This window comes from Solanum dulcamara, chromosome 4, assembly GCF_947179165.1.
Source record: "Solanum dulcamara chromosome 4, daSolDulc1.2, whole genome shotgun sequence".
Lineage (NCBI taxonomy): Eukaryota > Viridiplantae > Streptophyta > Magnoliopsida > Solanales > Solanaceae > Solanum > Solanum dulcamara.
The window spans coordinates 31,864,292-31,885,488 of record NC_077240.1 but is presented as its reverse complement, the minus strand read 5'-3'; the positions used below and the strand labels follow the sequence as shown (position 1 = coordinate 31,885,488).

At 32.9% G+C, this 21,197-nt stretch overlaps 1 protein-coding gene across 1 annotated transcript; it reads left to right on the top strand.

The window, feature by feature from the left end:
- The first annotated feature begins 15,087 nt into the window (after nt 1-15,087).
- Nucleotides 15,088-16,514, top strand: LOC129884946 (ethylene-responsive transcription factor ERF086). The gene has a single exon (XM_055959207.1). The coding sequence runs from the start codon at nt 15,308-15,310 to the stop codon at nt 16,334-16,336; it is 1,029 nt and encodes a 342-aa protein (XP_055815182.1). The 5' UTR covers nt 15,088-15,307; the 3' UTR covers nt 16,337-16,514.
- The last annotated feature ends 4,683 nt before the right edge of the window (nt 16,515-21,197 follow it).

Below are 21,197 nucleotides of genomic sequence, written 5' to 3'. Positions count from 1 at the left end.
ATTGACCATTAACTTTGAATTTCATACCATCTTTTTTTTCTAGCTCGACTGTACCATGTGGAAAGACTTGACTCACTCTAAGGGTTCCCAACCATTTTGACACGAGTTTGCCAAGAAATAAATGCATCCTTGAGTTGAAAAGAAGGATCAAGTCTCTGGGAGCAAATTTTCGCATTTCAATCTTTTGGTCATGATATTTCTTCATTCTTTCTTTGTACAAGGATGCACTCTCATATGCATTTAGGTGAAAATCATCAAGGTCATTTATTTGATTCATTATTTGCTTTGATGCGGCATCCCAATCTATGTTTAATTTCTTCAATGCTCACATAGCTCTGTGTTCCAACTCTATGGGCAGATGAAAAGATTCTCCAAAGACAAGTTGATAAGGCGACATACCTATGGCCATCCTGAATACAATGTGGTAAGCCCATAGAACATCATCAAGCTTTCTTGACCAATCCTTTCTATTTCCGCTCACCGTCTTTGCAAGTATTTACTTGATTTCATGATTTGAGACTTCAACTTGTCCACTTATTTGTGGATGATAAGGAGTTGCTACACTATATAATCCCATACTTTTCAAGTAACGCTTTGAATAATCAATTGTAAAAGTGGGAACCTCCATCGCTGATTATTTCCCTTGGTGTACCAAATCTTGAGAAAGGCGGTGACACTCCTTGCTTCATTATTGGGAAGTGCGATAGTTTCAACCCATTTAGACACGTAGTCAACCACAACGAGGATGTATTTTATTCTACTTGAACTCATAAAAGGTCCCATGAAGTCAATCCCCATATGTCGAACAATTCAATGACTAGAATAATAGTGAGTGGTAGCTCATGTTTCCTTGAAATTCCTCCTTTCCTTTGACAATGATCACAAGACTAGGCAAAATCATGAGCGTCTTGATGAATTATTGGCCAGTAGTACCCATATTGTAGATCTTGTAGGCTATCCGGATACCATTATGATGGCCTCCAATAGGTGACGAATAGCATGCTTTCAAAATACTCATCATCTCTACTTTGGGTACACAGCGACAAATAATTCCATCTGCACAAACACAAAACAAGTATGGTTCTTCCCAAAAGAACTTATTCACATCAGACATGAACTTGTGGCATTGGTGAACATATAAATCGGATGGCACTATATCACTAACCAAATAGTTGGCAATATCGGTAAACCATGGAATTAAGTCATGTGATGTTTGCAATACTTTTTCATCTGGAAAGATGTCATTTATCTCTACTCCATCTTCCAACTTTAATATTGCCTCTTTTTCAAGCCTAGAGAGATGGTCCACAACTTGGTTTTCTATCCCTTTTCGTTCTTTCACTTTAAAGTCAAACTCTTGTAACAGCAATACCCAATGAATAAGTCTTGGCTTGGCATCCTTCTTTGTCATGAGATATATCAATGCAGCATGGTCTGTGTGTACAATGACGTAACAGTGTAGTTTCTTAGAGCAACATTAAGGGATTTTCTAACATAGTATATTGGATATAAAATCTTCTCGCGCCTTTGTCCCAGTACTATGCCAAGTGCTACTTCACTTGCATCACACATGACTTCAAAGATCTTCTCCCAATCTGGTGCAATGATGATAGGAGCCAATACTAACCTTTTCTTCAACTCTTCAAAGGTTTTTAGACAGTCTTCATAAAAAATAAACTTCGTCTCCTTCTCTAGTAGTTTGCATAAAGGATGAGCTATTTTGGAGAAGTCTTTGATGAAGCGGCGATAAAATCCGGCGTGTCCCAAAAAGCTTTGAATACATTTGACAGAGATGGGAGGAGGTAACTTTGTGATTACCTCAATCTTTGCTCAATCTACCTCAATGCCTTTGTTTGAAATCTTATAACCCAACACTATGCTCTCTTTCACTATAAAGTGACACTTCTCCCAATTTAGCATAAGGTTGCATTCTTTACACCTTTTTAGTAAATCTTGGAGATCTAAGCAATCCTCGAATGAGTCACCAACCACTAAAAAATCATCCATGAAAACCTCAATTGTATCTTTCACCATGTCTGAAAATATAGACATCATATAATATTGAAAGGTCATCGGTGCATTACACAATCCAAATGGCATCCTTTTGAAGGCAAACATCCCAAATAGGCATGAGAAAGTGGTGTTTAATGTTTGGTTTAAAATCGGGCATGAGTTGGATTTTATGAGTACATATGCTTGGTGGTATACCAATGATGTCAGTTATGGGCCACCCTATTTCTCTTTTAAAACACCTCAAAATAGATGTAAGAGCTTCTACTTTCTTTTGGTGAAGATCGACAGCTATTATGATTGGCAACGTGTTGTAAGGTCCCAAGAATACATATTGCAAGTTAGATGACAGTGCTTTGAGTTCCAAAATTGGAGGTTCCTCGATGGATGGCTTCGCGGGGGGAGTTGCTCTATTCTTCAAGTCTAAGTCGACTCTCTTGGGTGTGTGGTCGAATGTACCAAGGCCATTTAGTGCACAAACGATCTCATCATACTCTCCAATGTGATCTTTAACAAAGTTCATGATGACAGTAGATAGAGCTTCAACACCCAACCTCTCTTCAATAGGTATGTCTGGTTGCAAATCATCGACAACACCAATCACGGAAATAACTCATAGATCATTGTGATGCTTCATTGCTCGGCATACATCAAAGATCACCTCTTCATTGTTTAGTCGAAACTTTAGTTGGCTAGTTTTCATGTCTACCAAAGCACGTCCGATTGCTAAGAATGGTCTACCCAGATTAATAGAAACATCAAAGTCTACTTCGAAATCAAGAATGATGAATTCAGCAGGGAATATAAATGATTCAACCTTCACGAACAGTCAAGAAAGAATTAATTATATTTTTTTCAATTTTGTCCTTAGTATTAATTATTCTATAATTAATAGGCACGTAAATAGACATATATTCAAGAATTAATAAGAGTATATTAGTCAAATAACATTCCCACTTAATTTTTTTTTATGAATATGCAAATTATTATCATCATAAATAATGTTGATGGGCTTCTTCACAATACGATATGCCATTAAGAGCTGCATTGACTTCGATTTGGGGGCTCCCAAGCCCAATTGTCGGAACACTGTGAGCGGCATCAAGTTAATGCTAGCACCCAAGTCACACAACATTTTTGCAAAATTGAATACCCCAATGGTACATAGTATGGTGAATGCACCTGGGTCTTCTTTCTTTTGCACAAGGGAGAGAGTGGCGATTGCACTATAGTGATGTAAGTTATCAGCCGATTTAAAGCTTATCGTTCTCTTCTTTGTGATAAGATCCTTCATAAACATGGCATAAACCGACATTTTTTCTATCTCCTCTAACAAGGGAACATTCACTGAAAGTTGTTTCAACATGGAAATATACTTCAAGAACTTTCCATCTTTGGTCTTTTTCTTCAACCTTTGCAAAAAATGAGGAGGAGGTCTTGGCATTGGAATTAGAGTTGGAGCAGCGTCTTTTGCATTGTCTGCTTTCTCATCATGCTTTGCATCTTCTTTTTTAGGTTGTTTGGTGCTTGGCTCTTTGCCTACTGCTTCTTCCTCGATTTTGCTTTCTTTTTTATCCTCACTAACAACTACGTCATGTACATCATCCTCAAGTTCTGGTATAGGTGGATCAACTATTTTAATGCCACTTTGAATAGTCACCGTCATGCATTGCTCGTTATTTTTTGGATTTTAAATTATATTAATTGGGAAAGTTCCTTTTTGGCGTGGGTTCAAAGATGACAAAATTTGTCCCAATTATTGCTCAATAAGCTTTATGGATGTAGAATATGACTCAACTTTTTGATTCATTTTGGAAAGATCATTGCGTATCTCCTCAAGATTATCCTCTATTGCATCATACTTTTTCATCATCTTAGCCATCATGTCTTCGATTCTTTCAATTTTGAATCCCACATCCCAATTTCTGAGAGGGATGTATGCCCCACTATTGTTGTTATCTCTCTTTCTCCAATTACCTTTTCTATCTTGCCTGCGATTTCGATCATTGTATCCATTCTAGTTGTAATTGTTCTAGCGATTGTAGGTTCCATCACGATTATAGTTGTTGTCACGATTGTAATGGCCATCTTGATTGAAGTTTTTATATTTTTGACCTTCATATCCTTGTCCTTGGCACCAAGAATCCTGATTGGATACTTGGGCGTTAGTCCGAAAACCCCCCACTTGATCATTCACATAATAAGCATCTTCCTCATATCCATAATCATTATAACTTGGTGCCCTACCTTGATGGTCGATTACATTAATTTTCTCTTGACCCATGCTTTTTACTACCAACCTGATGTTAATTTTTAATTGAGCGGGCTCTTGAAGTATCTCTTCATTTTGTAAGTTGGGATTCTGATTTGTGCGAAACGAAAAAGAGCTTTCTGAAGTTTCTGTATCCCTAATCCTCCAAGCTCTGTTGGTATTTATAACACGATCAAGTCTCTCTGCATCTTCCTGGAAAGTGTTAGCCAAAAATGCTCCGCCAGCAATGGTGTCGGCGACAACCTTTCCATTATCATCAAGTGCGAGGTAGAATAGCTCAAGAAGTGACTTGTCTGCTATCCTATGATTTGGCAAGCTTCGTAGAAACTTTACAAATCTCTCCCAAGCTCCACAAATTGACTCTCCGGGCAACTATTGGCAATTGTTGATTATGTCTGTTAGTTTCAACTTCTTAGATAATGGAAAATACTTCTCCATGAATGCTATGCGTAATTCATCCCAACTTATGATAGAGTTATGTGGGAGTTCAGACAATTAAATTGAAGCTTCACCAGTAAGTTATAATGGAAAAATGCGCAATCCAATGATATCCATATTTAAGCCTGGGTTGCCAACACTGCTTTGGCAAACGTACGCTACATTCTGTAGATGAATGTGTGGATCTTCGGATGGCAATCCTGAAAACAGTCCTCTACTATGAAGCATTTGAATCAGCCCGCTTATGATGCTAAACTTAGTTCCTGGAGGAAATGGAGGTAACATAATAGCACTCGTAGTTCCAACGGCGTCAGGATGGACCCCATAGTTGTTCCATATGCCTAATTCAGGGCGTTGTCTAGGTGGAGGATGTTGTCTTGCTACTTGTGAATTATAAAGGACATTTTATGGTTGATGTTGCGGAGGATGTTGTGGTGCATTTTCATGTTGCTCTCCAAGATGTTCCTCGCCATCACCAAGTTCATGTCCCTCATTTTTATTGTTGTTGTTCGCCATCCTACATAATGCTCTTTCAATTTCGGGATTGAATAGAATCAAAGGAAAGCCTTGACTTTTCGTATTTGTCATGCACTAGAAATCAAAACATGTTTCAGCACAAACAAAAAGAAAAAATAACATAAAATAAGAAAATAATGACTACCAATTAAATAATAAAAATTAATCTTCATCTAAAAGCCAAATTTTACGGCAATGGCGTCAAAATTTGATACGCTCAATTTACACCTCCCTAAAGAAGTATAAAGCGATCGTTAATCAAATATAGAACCTAACGAAGGTTAGGGTCGATCCCACGAGGAATGTGGTTTATACTTTAGATCAATCGTTTATTATTTGCTTTAGTAATCAAGTTATTCTTGTAAAAAGAGAAAACAAAAGGGGGATTTTTTATAAAACTAATCAATAAATCAATTAGCAAACGTCAACGAATGAAAGTACGATTTAATGTGGTTTAAATCAATTAGAAGTGAAACTAGGGTTTTATGTGTTTTCCATGAATCCTTAACTAAGTAGATCTTTTTTTATTAGTAATTCTTTCCTAGCGTATTACATGTAGAATCGGTAAGTTAATTTCACCTAAGTCCTTGATCCAACAAATAAGTGAATTTCACTACGCAACTTGATCTGTCTACGAGTGTATGCTTTACTAACCCTTACAAATAATCCCAGATTTATCTATCTCTTGATCTGTTCAAGCTAATTATATGAGGATGATTAGCCCTAAATCTCATTGTTTAATCCTTTTTCCCATCCATTACCTCCTTGTTCCGGCAAATAAGAATAAGGTGAGTTCTAATATTGGCCACCGTTAAAAGCAATCAAAATGAAGGGAAAAACAATACATTCACGCATACTATTCAAGAATTACTTTTTATTAAGTTCTACGTCGTTAATTCTTCATGGTTCTCAAAACTCTAGTTGTGGAATTAACTATTCATAACTACATGTTCACAATCACTAATATTCAGGTTAAAAGAAATCATAAACTTACAATGAGAATTATAAAAACCCAAAAATCTTCAACAAAATCCGAACGTAAAATATCGATAACAAAAACCCGAATTCAAGAATAAAAGCTCATCTGAACCTAAAAAGTGTATTTATAAACAAACATTCCTAAATAAATATGGATTTGGAAACCATAGGAAACTAAAAGTCGGTTTTGGTCTATGGCTCACTTCTACGGATTGTAACAATTTAGATGAGTCATAGACCCAGCTCGTAATCCTTCACTTCGCAGTGAGGATTCTTCTTCTTCACGACCATTCTCTATGGCTCATAATACTAAAGACGGTTTATCAAATATGGTCGTAGATACTGCCCTCTCTTCATCACCTGTAACTTCAAGTTACGAGAGAGTTCCATGACTCATAGGAATATAGAAGAGACGTAGAACTTACTCGTCTTCTTCACTTTTGTCATGATCCAATCCCGCAAGTCGTGATGGGTGCCCGAACTGGGCACTCACATGTACCTCTGCTAACTATAAGTAAACCTGCCTCCTGCTTGAGTTATAACGTACCAACAGATAACATAAGGCAACCCAACATATAAGCCGATAAGGCTATCGTAACATGTAGGGTCGTTCTATAATGAACACATGCGCGAGCAGCCGACAAGGATGCCACGACAAAGAAAATGACCCAAAACTTAAGACATATAGGCACAATTGTACATACGTAATATACAACCCACATGCATGTTCACAGAGCTCTAAGAGTAAGAACAGTAACATAAAGCGGGACAAGACCCTTGTCGTACCCGTGAACAAATAAATATATACATCAAGAGTTAGTACCAAAATCTAGGCTCTAGCATAATGGAGTGCCTCTGAACGACTGAGTGAGACTCCTACGTTGGTGGATCCCCAAAGTGTGTATCTGTACCTGAGGGCATGAAATGCATCCCTCCAAAGAAAGGGGATCAGTACGATATGTGTACTGAGTATGTAAAGCATAAAATACCACAAGGAGTGCACAATTGACATAAGAATGCAGGGAACAAGTATAACAATTAATAAATCACTGTACCTGCATCTTGTAAAACGACGTTATGTATCTCAGTGTCATATTCCGTACCCGGCCTGTTGTGGGACTCGGTGTTACAAATGCATCATTATGTCATCATATGCGTATATATACCATACTCGGACCTTTAAGGGACTCGGTCAATAATCATGTCATCTTACCATCATATACATATATCATACCCGACCCTTTATGGAACTCGGTCATACCCGGCCCTTTATGGGACTCGATCATACCCGGCCCTTTATGGGACTTGGTGAATACTTATATCATCTTATATCGTACTCGGTCCTTTATGGGACTCAGTCGTACCTGGACGTCTTGTGAGAAACTCGGTGGAATATATGTTATAGTATACACGAGTAGAGTAGTGACTAACCATATGCAATTTAAATCATTATTAGAGAGTCGACCATGTAAGAAGATTAAGCTCTCGTCTGAGGACCAGAGTAGTGGTGTAGCCATCTCGAATGCCCTCTAAATGCCATTAGGGCCTATATTACTTAGAATCTCGGGGACCCTAGACATGCACTAAAGCAATACTGACCATTCATAGAACCAGGGATACCCATCGTCATATAGTCCTTAAAACTAGGAGCTTATGCATCTAATACTTCTCAGCATATAGAGTTCAAGGAAAGTAGTTCAATTTACTACAAGAGTTTGACATTCAGAAGTGAATAAGAGATATGAATTACCTTTAGGATTTAAGAGTGGAGTTACCCCAGAGCTCGTATCACCTTTTACTTACATCTAGGACATGCCAAAGAAAGAGGAAGAATAAGCTTTACATACTCTCTACTTTCCCTCATGGAATCATCATATGCATATATCCTACCCGGCCCGTCATGGGCTCGGTATCATAACTTTCTTATACATTACCATATCACCATATAACGTATCCAGCCCATGATGGGGCTCGGTGAATAATTATAGCATAATAGCATCATACTTATGTCGACAACATATCAAGAGGAAATAAGGATAGCTCTATTTACTCATTCCAAAGACATTCCTAGAGAAAGGAGATAGCTTTACATACTTATACCAAAAATATGCCAACAGAAGAAAAAGGCTTCACATACCTCTTTAGGGATTAATCGTAACCCAGCTTGCCTCGATATCTCCTTAACATATTTAACATGAAAGTAATACTAAGATTAATAACCTTTCATTTTTCAATTTCCAACTCTACACCCAAGTATTCATAGGAACCATTCCTTTATATCGTTTCTTTGACTAGTTTATTACTAGTTCCGAAGTTATCGAAAATCGGGCAGCATCTCCTCTATAACTTGCCCTATCCAAATGCTAATCTTAGTAGCCATATTAGCAACAAAAACCAGAATCTATATATACAATCAAATCACCTCAATATTACTCAATACAACTCCAAACAACTAGCTCAAAACTACGATACCAAAATAGAGTTCTTAGCTTTTATTTCATAAAATCTTTTACCATATGAAATGGAGGGTCGTGTGGCTGCAACCAAAAGAACCCACAACCCTTTTTGAGTACTTTCCATCCCTTCAACACTCAATCCAAACAGCTTCAACTGCAGCACCACAATCGCAACACACTATCCATCTTCGATTTAACGCTAGCGACTTCAATTTAGTTTGTTTCTGATGTCAAGCATACTTATATCATTTTTTCACTTCCAGCCTCATTTAAGATATGTAATATACCCCATAAAAACATCATAAACTTCAATTTGAAAGAGAAAGTCTTACCTTGTCCGAAACTCGCCAAAACTCGCCTCGGAAGCTCCTTTAGCGCGACTGAACTTCGTGGCTGTTTGTTGTCCATTTAGGGATGCTAAAAACTGTAAATTTACATTAATAACACCTTCATACCTTCATATTATACCCCATATAATTAATTCACGGAATGGAATCGGAGAACTTATCTTTTTCTCTTCCCAAAACCGTAGCTCTTTCTTCTCTCTAGCTTAAGTTTCTCTTCTCTTTTCTTCTAGACTTTTCTTGAATTTTTTTGGATAAAAAGAAACTTAAAAGGATAAGGATGAATTAAAAGTCATCAAACACACATATATATAGGCCACCTTAAGGGGTGACACATGTCAATCCCTAAGTGGTGACACGTGTCAAGCCCTTATTGGGCCAATGCACCACCTTCTCCACTTAGAGGCTACCATGTGGCATGTGGGGGCCCACCCCCTTTCTGCAGATGCTGCCACATGGAACTCCCTCATGCTTCCATGTGGCACTCTCTCATGGGCTGCCACGTGTCGCTTTCTTTTCCTCCTTGTAGGTTCTTAATCTCGTCTTGCTTTACGAATCTATGTAATCCTTACTACTAACCTTGGTATGTGCTCAAGTAGCTTAAGTATGTAAGATTTTCAAATTGGTAGCTTACATAAGTAAGTCGAGTCCTACGACTCATTACTTGGCCTCCAATTCCTTCCGGATTCTCATAACCACATTTCCAATCTTTCCTTCTATGGGGTGTCACATTCTCCCTTCCTTAGAGTTGTTTGATAGCGTCATAGATTATCCGGCTCATATGAAAACTTATAAGAAGCTTACGATCCTTTCAATAAACTTAAGAAGCTTAAATAAAAACTTAAGAAGCTTGAGAACCTTCTAAGGTACAAAAGTACGGGGTATAACAAATTTGCCCTTATTCATTCACTACAGCTTTGATGATTACTTTTTACGACCCGTAAACCTGAGAATGAGTCGTTCACTTCACTTGTGGTCTTCAATTCATCTTTTATTTTTCTTGTCTTTTGACGATTGATACATACGACCCGTATAACTAATGATGAGTCGTAGGATGAGCCCCTAAACCCCAAAAATACCTTCCTTCAGTTCTGTGATTCCTCAACCAAATCTCTAACTTAGTTTCCTGCAAAATAAGCACAGCCAACATCAAATATGCTAACAAATGCTTAAAATACATGCACATTCTTAAGTTTTAAAGCATTAAAAGTACCGTAAATCAACGGTACATCAGTATCCTGATTATATGTGCATAATAGTGGAACTGACATAATTATGATTGAGCATACCCATCCCGTGCAATAATTTATATGAGAGGATCGTGGTTGCTTGATCTCGTCCGTACCGTGGATATGAGGTCATGGATAAGCATGGGGAGAGAAGTTGTTGGGATTTTTAGTGAGATTAGTGACTTGGAGTCAGATATTGATGATGCCATGCGGGTACATATGTTAATAGGGGGATTTGGAAAGGATCCGAAGATTCTATCTCCAAACAAGCCACCCAGGAGGGAGGAATCCTGCTATAACAAGGCCGTCATAGCGGGTTAGGTCCCGCTATGGGGAGCCAGTGAGGATAGGATGGAGAGGAGACTTATACCACCTAAACACTGCCCCCTTGCAAGTCATATGTCAAATATTCTAAGGCCAGGTGTCAGTGTAAAATCTTGAGGGAAAGGTCGTAGACTGGTTAGACAAAGTTAGTGGTGGCCGTATTTCAAAAACTTATCTATGTGATAGAAGGGATAGGTCTTGATCTAAATTAGAGTTGGCAACGGAACAACTAGAAGGTATAAGTGTTAGGCTTGAAGAACATTGGGAGGTTAATGGGAATGGTAAAAGTTTGTGCATAAAGGTTTGGCGGCGTATTTCCTTAGGAGCATGTTTCTTCTTGTTGATTTTTTTATATTATGCGGTAGATATCGGGTTGACCGATGATGTCTATCAGTACGTCTTGTTTGTACTGATACTATTCTTTCTATGCCACTTGACATAGTCTGGTTGCAGGGCGAGTGATATTCCATAGGTGAAGACGAAGATGATTCCCCAACAACTTCTACTTTTCCTTCCTATTGGTGGGAGTTGTGTCATTACTTTATTTATACACTGTATCTTTAGAAGCTCTTGTACCTATTTAGACTAGTATCCTTGAGGGTAGTAGAGTATCTCTTGTAATCAATCATGGAGTTTAATTTGATATATAGCGACTCCATAACTCTTTTAGCCTATTATTTATATTTTGTTAAACTCCCACATGATATTTTCATTTAGGGGATTGAGGATTCTTCTACTTAGGTATTAGAGTAGGTGTTTGCACGGCCCGATTTATTAGATCGTGACAAATAAATAGATTATCTGCTAAAATAAATAAGAAAATGTGATGGTGTAAACATTAATTTCTTACCCTAACGATTTATATAACTTGAATCTCATATTGATGATTACAAAGTGAATATTATGTTGAAATGGGAGTTTTCAACGTGAAGATGCTTTAATCCTTAGGTAAATTGCAATTGCATAAAATAGTCTCTTTGATCATCTTAATTATCTCAATCATTGCCTAGAAATGTAAACCCTGACAGCAATACTCGCATAAAACTAGATAAATTGGGTAAATTGCAATTGCATAAAACAGTCTCTTTGATCATCTTAATTATCTCAATCATTGCCTAGAAATGTAAACCCTGACAAAAATACTCCCATAAAACTAGATAAATTAAGCAAATAAATCAATAACTTGTAATATTCTATTTATTTTTTTACATTTTTAGTTTTTTTTATAACCATTTACTGGTCATCAATGGGGAAGGGAAAAGGAAAGAGCTTAACGTTAGTACATTAACAATATAAGTTTTTTTATACTTTTAGATTATTAATTTAAAAGGCAATTAAAGGTAACTAATTATATTATTACATGTTAAATTGCATTGATAATGTGAAAGTAATTTTATTGTATCCATGTATACAAGCTAGATTTAATTAAAAAAATTATTAAAAAAAGGGACACTAATCCTGTCGAAACAATGATGGTTAAGTTAGTGCGTGAAGCCTATAGAAATGACAAAAATATAGAAAAGATAGAGCTTTGACTTGTGTGTTTTTTTCTCGAAATCTCCTTTAATTTGGGTGTGTAACATGCATGGCATACTTATCTTTCTATTGTTGGTATCTTATGATCTTTTAATTAAATTCCTTAATTAATTGGAGTTACAATAATAATACTCCTTCGATTCATTTTTACTTGTTCGTTATATTAAAAATAAATATTTATCTTATTTGTTCAGTTTAGAAAATTAAGAAATTATTTATTATTTTATACCATCTTATCCTTATTAGTAAGTATTATTCACTTGCTGATATTTAAATGACTTAATAATTCAGAATAATATAATAAAATTATTATTTTATTTATTAATAAATATATTAAATTAAATATAAACAAATAAATATAAACTGAGAAACTATCTTTCAACTGCCCCTATGGAAAGAAAAAAAAAACATGAGAAGACAAGTGTATAGAAGAATTTTATTTTGATATTGTTGCATATAACGCGGTGCTTTATAGTATAATCCAAAGTGAATAAGTACAACTTTTACGTCCAAAATTCAAACGTTTGAGATTATCTAGGACTGTGTGGACAAAATTTTCGTACGCGTTTCAACCTTTCTTTTACACATTTCTTTTTGAAATAAGCAAAAAATGATTAACTATAACGGAATCTTCAATTTTTATTATACAAGTTACATAATTTTATTAATATCAAAAATAGAAGTTTTCTATTGTAAATCAATATAACAGATTGCGTTAAAAAACATATTTTTTCCAACTCATTCTATTGAACCAGCTCAATGGATAAATTTCACCTTACTCTCTGGAACCAACTCGATAAATAAACGCATGGAGAAACAAATTCTCATTGAAATAATAAAAATAATCACTAAACATATTTTTTTTATTAATTTAATTAAAATATATATGAAAATAATCACTGAACATTTTTCAGTGAAAAATTTCAATGAAAAATAGTAATTTTTTAAGTAGTGTGTGAATTTAAATTTTATACAATTAATTCACTTATTAGTTAATTATTATGAATAATTTTAATGTGCAATAATTTTGAATTGAATAAAAATGATAATTAACCTGCTGTAATAAAAATTCAGTGATACAATTATGATTAACTTTGTTTTTATGCCCGCTAAAGAGTGTTCTTTATTTATTTATTCATCAGATACGATAAAGAGATGATCCCCATTAAAAGACACTCAATTAACAATCTGATTTTCAATTTATTATTCTCTTTACTGTGACATGATGAACACGTACACATCTGTATTTTAAAATTTTCATTGGGTTTTTAGATTATTATTATTATTTTGGCAGTAAAAGCTGTCATTTCATTTATATATGTGGAAGATTAATTTGAATTAGACTAGTCCATAATCCCCTTTTTAACCACAGAAAGATTAAACAATATTTAGGTAAATATTTTTCAGATGAGGCCAAAAACTTTTTCTTTTTGGATAAAAAAAGAAATGCAGTATATGCTACTAATAGGTTCCAACATTCTTCCGTGGCTTCTATAGTCTATCTATATACTGCAGTTATCAAAGCAAATTCAGAAATCGAGATATATTGAATTTGAAAGGTTATTTCTAAATAATGTGCATCAAAAAATCTTCAATATTTCCCCAATACATTTATCCCATATAGAGCTGAAAAAAGTGTAAAATTACTTCCTTTTTATTTGTCTAAATTTACTTTCGTGATCCCTTTGCAGGAGCGGAGCTAGCTCATTGATTGTGGATTCGATCGAATTCAGTAACTTTGATCCAAACGTTATATTTACATTTAAAAATATATTGAAAATTAGAACTCAAAAACTTTAAAAAAACTAAAATTTTAATTCATAAACTCCAAATCATGAATTCGACTAGTCCCTTCATAGTAGGGGCAATACTGATAAAAAATAGCGAAGAACCCAATATAATATTTAATTGAAATTTGTTCAAGCTAATGTGAAGACTATATCAATATATTAAAAGAATATAGAGACTGAAAGGAAAAGCACCTATACTACTCTACCTTTTTCATTTATGAGGATCAAGAGGTAAAAACTTACACATATTCAGTGTTAAATATTATAATTTATATAAATTTAAATGAGAATGTGTATTGTACTCCCTTTCTATTGTTCAAATTTATGTGCCATTTTAAAATTTTTTAGAGATAAACGGATTATTTTTTTACTATAATTTTTATGTCTTTTAAATATTTTAAATTATTAATTATTATGACTTATAGTATTTCCCGTATAGTCTTCATGTACGCAAATTTTATTTTTTAAAATTTAAATTCTATTTCTGAATTCACGATAAAAAATTAAGAATTTGACTCTCAAAATGTGATGTGTATATATATGTGTGTATAAAAATTAGGACATGGAGTAATTAATTACTTCACTCTGATCCATATTAAGTGATGTATTTAGCTTATAGCACACCCCTTAAAAAATATATTTACTCTTAGAAAATAAAAAGTGATTTTATTAACTTACGCCAAAGTCAAAGATTAGGAAGATTCTCCTCGTATAATATAGTAAAATAGTATAATAAGTAACACAAAAAATATTTTTAAAAAAATTTAAAACATAATTAAAGAAATCGATAGAAAACAATGTATAAGTAATAAAATGATATTATACTAAAAGTTACTATGAGATGCAAATTTCAAAATTGCCTTTTTAAAACAATGTCTTATGCTTATCTAAACAGTACTATCTATTAAATATAGTTTCTTGATTACATAAAACTTCACCTACCTAATCAGGGGTAAATATGAAAGAAAACAATTACTAATATTTTCTTGATTACGTGGAACAACACTTATTTTGAATCAAAATAGAAAAATAAAAATATCACTTAAAATATGAATCGGGTGAAGTTTTATTTAAGAATAAGAGTAGTATATGTAAAGATTTGTTCATTAAATTTGAATAAACATGTACATATAATAACTTATTATAGTTGGGGTGAAGGTGGTGTGGGTATACAGAGGGGTTGATAAACTAAAAGTACTTAACACAGTGTACATGATACTTGTTACAAGAAACAAATCTTAAAGTTGTTAGAAAGGAAAATAAAATCAAAATCTTTAAAACAGTAAATTACGTGCACATTGTCCTTTTCCCTTTCCCCATAATCATGGCCAATACTCTTTAAAAAGAGCTATAAACCACACCACACTATCCATTCATTCATCACTTGTCTCATTATTCAAAAAAAGAAAGAAAAATGTCTTCTTCTTCTTCCACACCAATATCATCAGATAATCATGAATTACCATTTGGCATGTTCGAACCAATCAGAACACCAACAGGATATTCTTGGTTACAACGCAACACAGCCATATGCCAACCAAGCGAAAAGCGAGGCCGCCGTAAGCAGACCGAGCCTGGACGGTTCCTTGGGGTGAGACGTAGGCCGTGGGGTCGTTACGCGGCTGAAATCCGTGACCCCACGACAAAAGAAAGGCATTGGCTTGGGACTTTTGATACGGCTCAAGAAGCTGCTTTGGCTTACGATAGAGCTGCGCTTTCTATGAAAGGCACTCAAGCAAGAACTAATTTTATTTACACCTCTGATAGTGCTAATACTAATTTCCCTTCTCTTATTTCACCTTTTGAACATGTCCAAAATATGTTGCAACCTAATGCACACTTCAACTTCAATACTACTACTCAAAGTAACAACAACAACAACAACAACATTATCAAAAACAACATGAATGCCACCACCACCACCACTTCTGATGAGTCATCGTCGTATGGCTCATCACCTAACGAGAACAACAGCTTTGTCTTTTTAAGTGACAATAACATAAATCATACAAATTCAGGTTACTTATTAGATTGCATCGTTCCTGATAGCTGTTTGAAACCACCACCACCTTCTTCTTCGACTCCTCAGAGTAAAATGATCAAAAATTGTCAAGAAAACCATGATGATCATCAAAACATGACGACTTTCTATGGTAGTAGTGGATTTTTGGATGAAGAAAAATACATGTCATCAACAATGTCGACATGGGAGAATTCTTGTGAGTTATCAGCCATGATGATGAACAATAGCAACATGAACCAAATGATGGATGACGTGGCAGCAGGAAACTGTTATTATCCTAACATGGAGATTAATAATGCAGCTAATTTTGATCATAATAATATTAATATTAATGATCAGCTGATGATGATGCCTACTCATGAAACTAATGCTGCTCCTACTTTTGGTGATGTTGAATTTGGATACACTACTCTATTTTGATATATTTTATTTAATTTCCAGTGTAATTCCATCTATGTACCTTTTTTGCCAACCTAATTAATTCCTCCTCTTCTTTTTTTTTTTACGAGTTTTTCAGTGTGTCAATCTTAATTAATAGGGTGTCTTAAAAGTATTTTGATTTTTTCAAGTACGTACAAGACTAGCTTCTTTGCAGCTATAGCATATTGAAGCAACGGATATATAAGTTGTAATGTAACGATATAGTACTATGATATTTATGTATGGATTTTGTCAATTTTTTCAAAGAACATGTTTGCAAAATTCGCTGGATAACAATGTTTTCATCTCCTACCACTTTATTTTATACTCAAGGATTAAAAAGCTCAAGAGATTATTTCATTATTTCCGATACGCTTGAAACAACATTAATTCCAAGAAATAAACATTATGTATGCTCATTATTAACAAGCTTAATATTTTCACAATAATTGTTGTTTTACCACACTTGACCAATTCTTTGAAAGAAGCTCAATATTGTAAAACTATGCATGCGTTATACTATATGATTCTGAAAATTTATCGATTTAAATTAAGTTAGTGTTTGGTCATAGATTTTCAAATAATTTTGTGAAATCAGATTTTGGATATGATACTGAAAATTTATCGATTTAAATTAAGCTAGCGTTTGATCATAAAATTTCAAATATTTTTGAGAAATCAGATTTTGGGTGAAGTATGTCTTGAAGTTCAAAAATATATTTGGCAACTTTTGGAATTAACATTATTCACTTCATTTTTCGAAAAAGATGAAACATGACTTACATCTACAACTTTAAAAACTATCAAAAATATCCATAATTTTGGGCATAAAATTATCATTTTTATAATGAACTAGATAATATATTATCCTAAAATCATAACACGATATTTAATAAAAATTATTAAAATACAATTACGAATTACTATAATTAGTTACGAAGATCCATCAATAAAAAAAACAACGATAGTAATACATCTATTAATTCGTTATTACAATCTTTCAATATTCTATGAAAAACAAATTCACGACGAGCATGCATTTTCAGATCAGATGACCAAAAAGGGTAGATAGGAATTAATTTGGTTAATTAATAGATGAAAAATCTTTATAATATATAAATTTGGGGTAAGTTTAAAAAAAACAATCAATAGCTATATTTTGAACCAAAAAAAGGTTTTTAGTAGATTCTAAACTATGGTTTCAAAATTTCTCAAAAACTAGACAAATCCAAAAACAGATTTTGCCAAAAAAAAATGCTTTCAAAAAAAAAAGTTTTAGGTATTGTTTGGCGCCAAATAGTTTTTGGCAAAAACTTGAAAATAACTTGGGAACTGATGTTTGGCTATAGAAAAAACTAGGATTGTCTAGTTCATTATAATAAAAACTAATAATACAATTACTAACTACTACAATTGCCAAGTTCTAATATTTGGGAAATTTTAAAAATTTAAAAATTACCTCAAACTTTTATATTTTATATTTTATAAAAATATCCATTATTTGTTAATTTCAACTAATATTTATCTATCAATTTACTTCATTAACATGGTTAACCAACACCATTAAATAATATCTTTATCTACCTCTTCTGGAAAAGAATAGTTTGGATGACAAAATTGAAAAAAAAAACAATTTGTTTAATGGAATTAATGTATTGTTCTTGTACATATTGTTATTATTTTGTTGTTGATTATTATTAATTATATTATAAAAAAAATAATAGGATATGTTCATTATAAAATGATAATGCAAATTTATGATATTTTAAATAATTTTTAGAACTTATGATACAAAATAATATTTTTAAAATAATCAAATATTCTTAAAAAAAATTATAGATAATCGCATAATAAAACTTCATAAAAAAATAACTTATTAAAAATATTTGGGAATTTAATGACAAACGCTAGTTTTGTAAGTCGTACCAAGCAAAATGACATCAGTACGACGAAGTTGTAGACTTACATGCAATCTCCAATTAGATTTGTACAGCACTTTACTAGTCTTGTCTAAGCAACAGCGACTTCTTTAGTATAACAGGAAAAGTGAAATTAAAAGGACGATTGAGAGAGAAGAAAATACAACTTACGTTTTATTCAATCCTAAAGATTGTTTGTGTAAGTAAAATCTATCTGAAATCACATAAGAAGACAACAACTCATTCTCGTAGCCAATGTGGGACGAGAGAAAATATAACGGAGTCATATGATTCGAATTTACTATCGGTCTGATTTGAATATAAGTTATAATAAAATTAGTTATGTTGAAATTAACTATGATAGAATAAATTATATTGATATTATTTTTTATTAATTGTTTAGTTTGTTGTATTCAAAATAATATCTATTGTATAATTTTAAGAACAAGTTGTTTGCTTACAAAAATATCCTTCAGTTTATTTAATTTTTTATATTTTTTTTGGGAAGCTTTAGTTATTCATTTTTAAAAATAGAGCTTTTGTCTTATTTAGTTTAAACATTTTGTGTGTGTATTCCCATCATTAGGGCTGTACAAGGCAAACCGATAAACCGCACCAAACCGACAAACCGAACCAAACCGGAAAAAAAACCCGACTAGTGGTTTGGTTTGACTTGGTTTGATGTATGAAAAAAAAAACCGACCATTATAGGGTTGGTTTGGTTTTAACTAAAAAAAGTCAAACCGAACCCAAACCGACCCGATTATAGATATACTACTTTTAAATTATGTTATACATAAAAATATTTATTAAAATATAATTTATAAATGTTTTTTAATTTTTTTTTATAATTTTTGTTTTCTTTCTTACATTTATATTTGGACTTGAGAAGCCCATCTAAATAATATACAAAAAAAAACTATCTTATAAAGTTAAAATTTCAAACAGTGTTCTGCGTCCATCTTATATGTTGATATTTTGTACTAGAACTCTTTTTAAGAAGCACTGCTCTATGCTTTTTATTAGATACTATGAAAAATCCGAAAAACCCAAAAAAACCCGAAAAACTCGAAAAAACCCGAAAAACCCGAGAAAAATTGATATTGAAAAACCCGACTTTTATTGGTTTGGTTTGGTTTATAGATTTAATAACCCGACACAAATGGTTTGGTTTGGTTTATAAAAAATCCGAACCAACCCGATCTATGTACACCCCTACCCATCATTATGGTACCACATGTATTTAAAAATTAAACTTCATCTTATTTAGCTTAAAAATAAAACTTTCATCTTAAATTTGTTAAAGTAGCAGGTGATTTATTTTTTATATCATTTCATTTAAGCCTATATCACTCTTAAATTTTAAAGATTTTATTTTTATTAATATATAAAATACAAGCTTTCAAGTGATCAAAAGAATATATAATTAAAAAGATGTAATTTAGTAGTAAATTAATAAATAAAAATTATATTTATATGTAATTTTTTAATAGAAAAATATGATAGGTAGTGAAGATTGTGAATGTTATTATACATGGTATTAAAATTAATGTGGATATACAGGAATGTGAAAAGTCATGTATAAAAAGAGTTTAAAGAGATATCTTTGTCATTTTCCCTATTTTATCTCGGAATAAGTTATTCCGAAATTATTATACCACAAAGCGGAGGAATAACTTATCCCGGTACTAATTATTATATTCGGAATAAGTTATCCCAAACTTGTCAACCAAGTAACAAATTAAGTGGCATCATAATTTAATCCCAAGACTATTTGATGTTATTCTTCACACCAAACGACCTATAAAAGTACAGTAAGTCTTGGGTGGTACTCTCTCTATCTCAACTTACGTCACTTAGGGGTCACTTGATTTGAATACAAGTTATGATGGATTAATTATGACGGGATAAGTTGTGATGGGATTAGTTATGATGGGATAAATTGTGATGAGATTATTTTTTATTGAATGTTTGGTTTGTTACATCCAAAATAATATGCATTATATAAATTTTAAGAATAAATTATTTGTTTATAAAAATACCCTTTATGAATGTGAAAAGTGATGTATAAAAAAGGTTTAAAGGGATATTTTTTTCATTTACCTACTTTATTCCGGAATTACGATACCACTTATAGGAAAGAATAACTTATTCCAGTCATAATTATTAATCATGGATAAGTTATCTCACACTTTATAACCAAACAAATAGTTGAGGGTTACTAAAAATTTATCCCAAAATTATTTTGCCTTATTCACCAGACCAAACGACCCCTTAGTACTCTCTCTATCTCAACTTAAGTCACTTATTTTTCTATTTAGCTTGTTCCAAAAAGAGTCTCTTTTTATTTAGCAAGTCACAAAGTTTAAGTACGACTTTAGTCTTTAGGTGATATCTAATGAATAATTCATCAATGACGAATAAAAAATTCCAGATTTCCAAAATAACACTTTAAGTGACAAAAGAAATAAGATTATATTCCCCAGAATAAGAGATTTGAAATGACAAAAAAAAAAAGCTCAAATGGAAAAGGGGAGATGCTTTTAAATAATTTTACTAGTGTCTTCCAAAGTAAACATGCTTAGAGCCCGTTTGGATGGGCTTAAAAAAGTAACTTTTATGTATGAAGTGCTTTTAGAACTTTAAAGTGCTGAAAGTTATTTTTATAAATAAGCAGTTGAGTGTTTGGATAAAAGTGCTTAAATGAGGAAAATTATGTGAATTTTAGGATTAAAAGAATAAAAATGGTAGTTTGGAATTTAGTTAAAATATAAGGGATATAAAAGTAATATTCATGATCAAAGAAAATGACTTTAAGCACTTAAAAAAAAAAAGTTAGAAATCTTAACTTTTCATTTTTGAGTGACTTTAAGAACTTTCTGGCTTAAAGTTAGCATTAGGCAAACACATCCAAAAGCTGAAAAGGGGCTTTAAGTTGATTT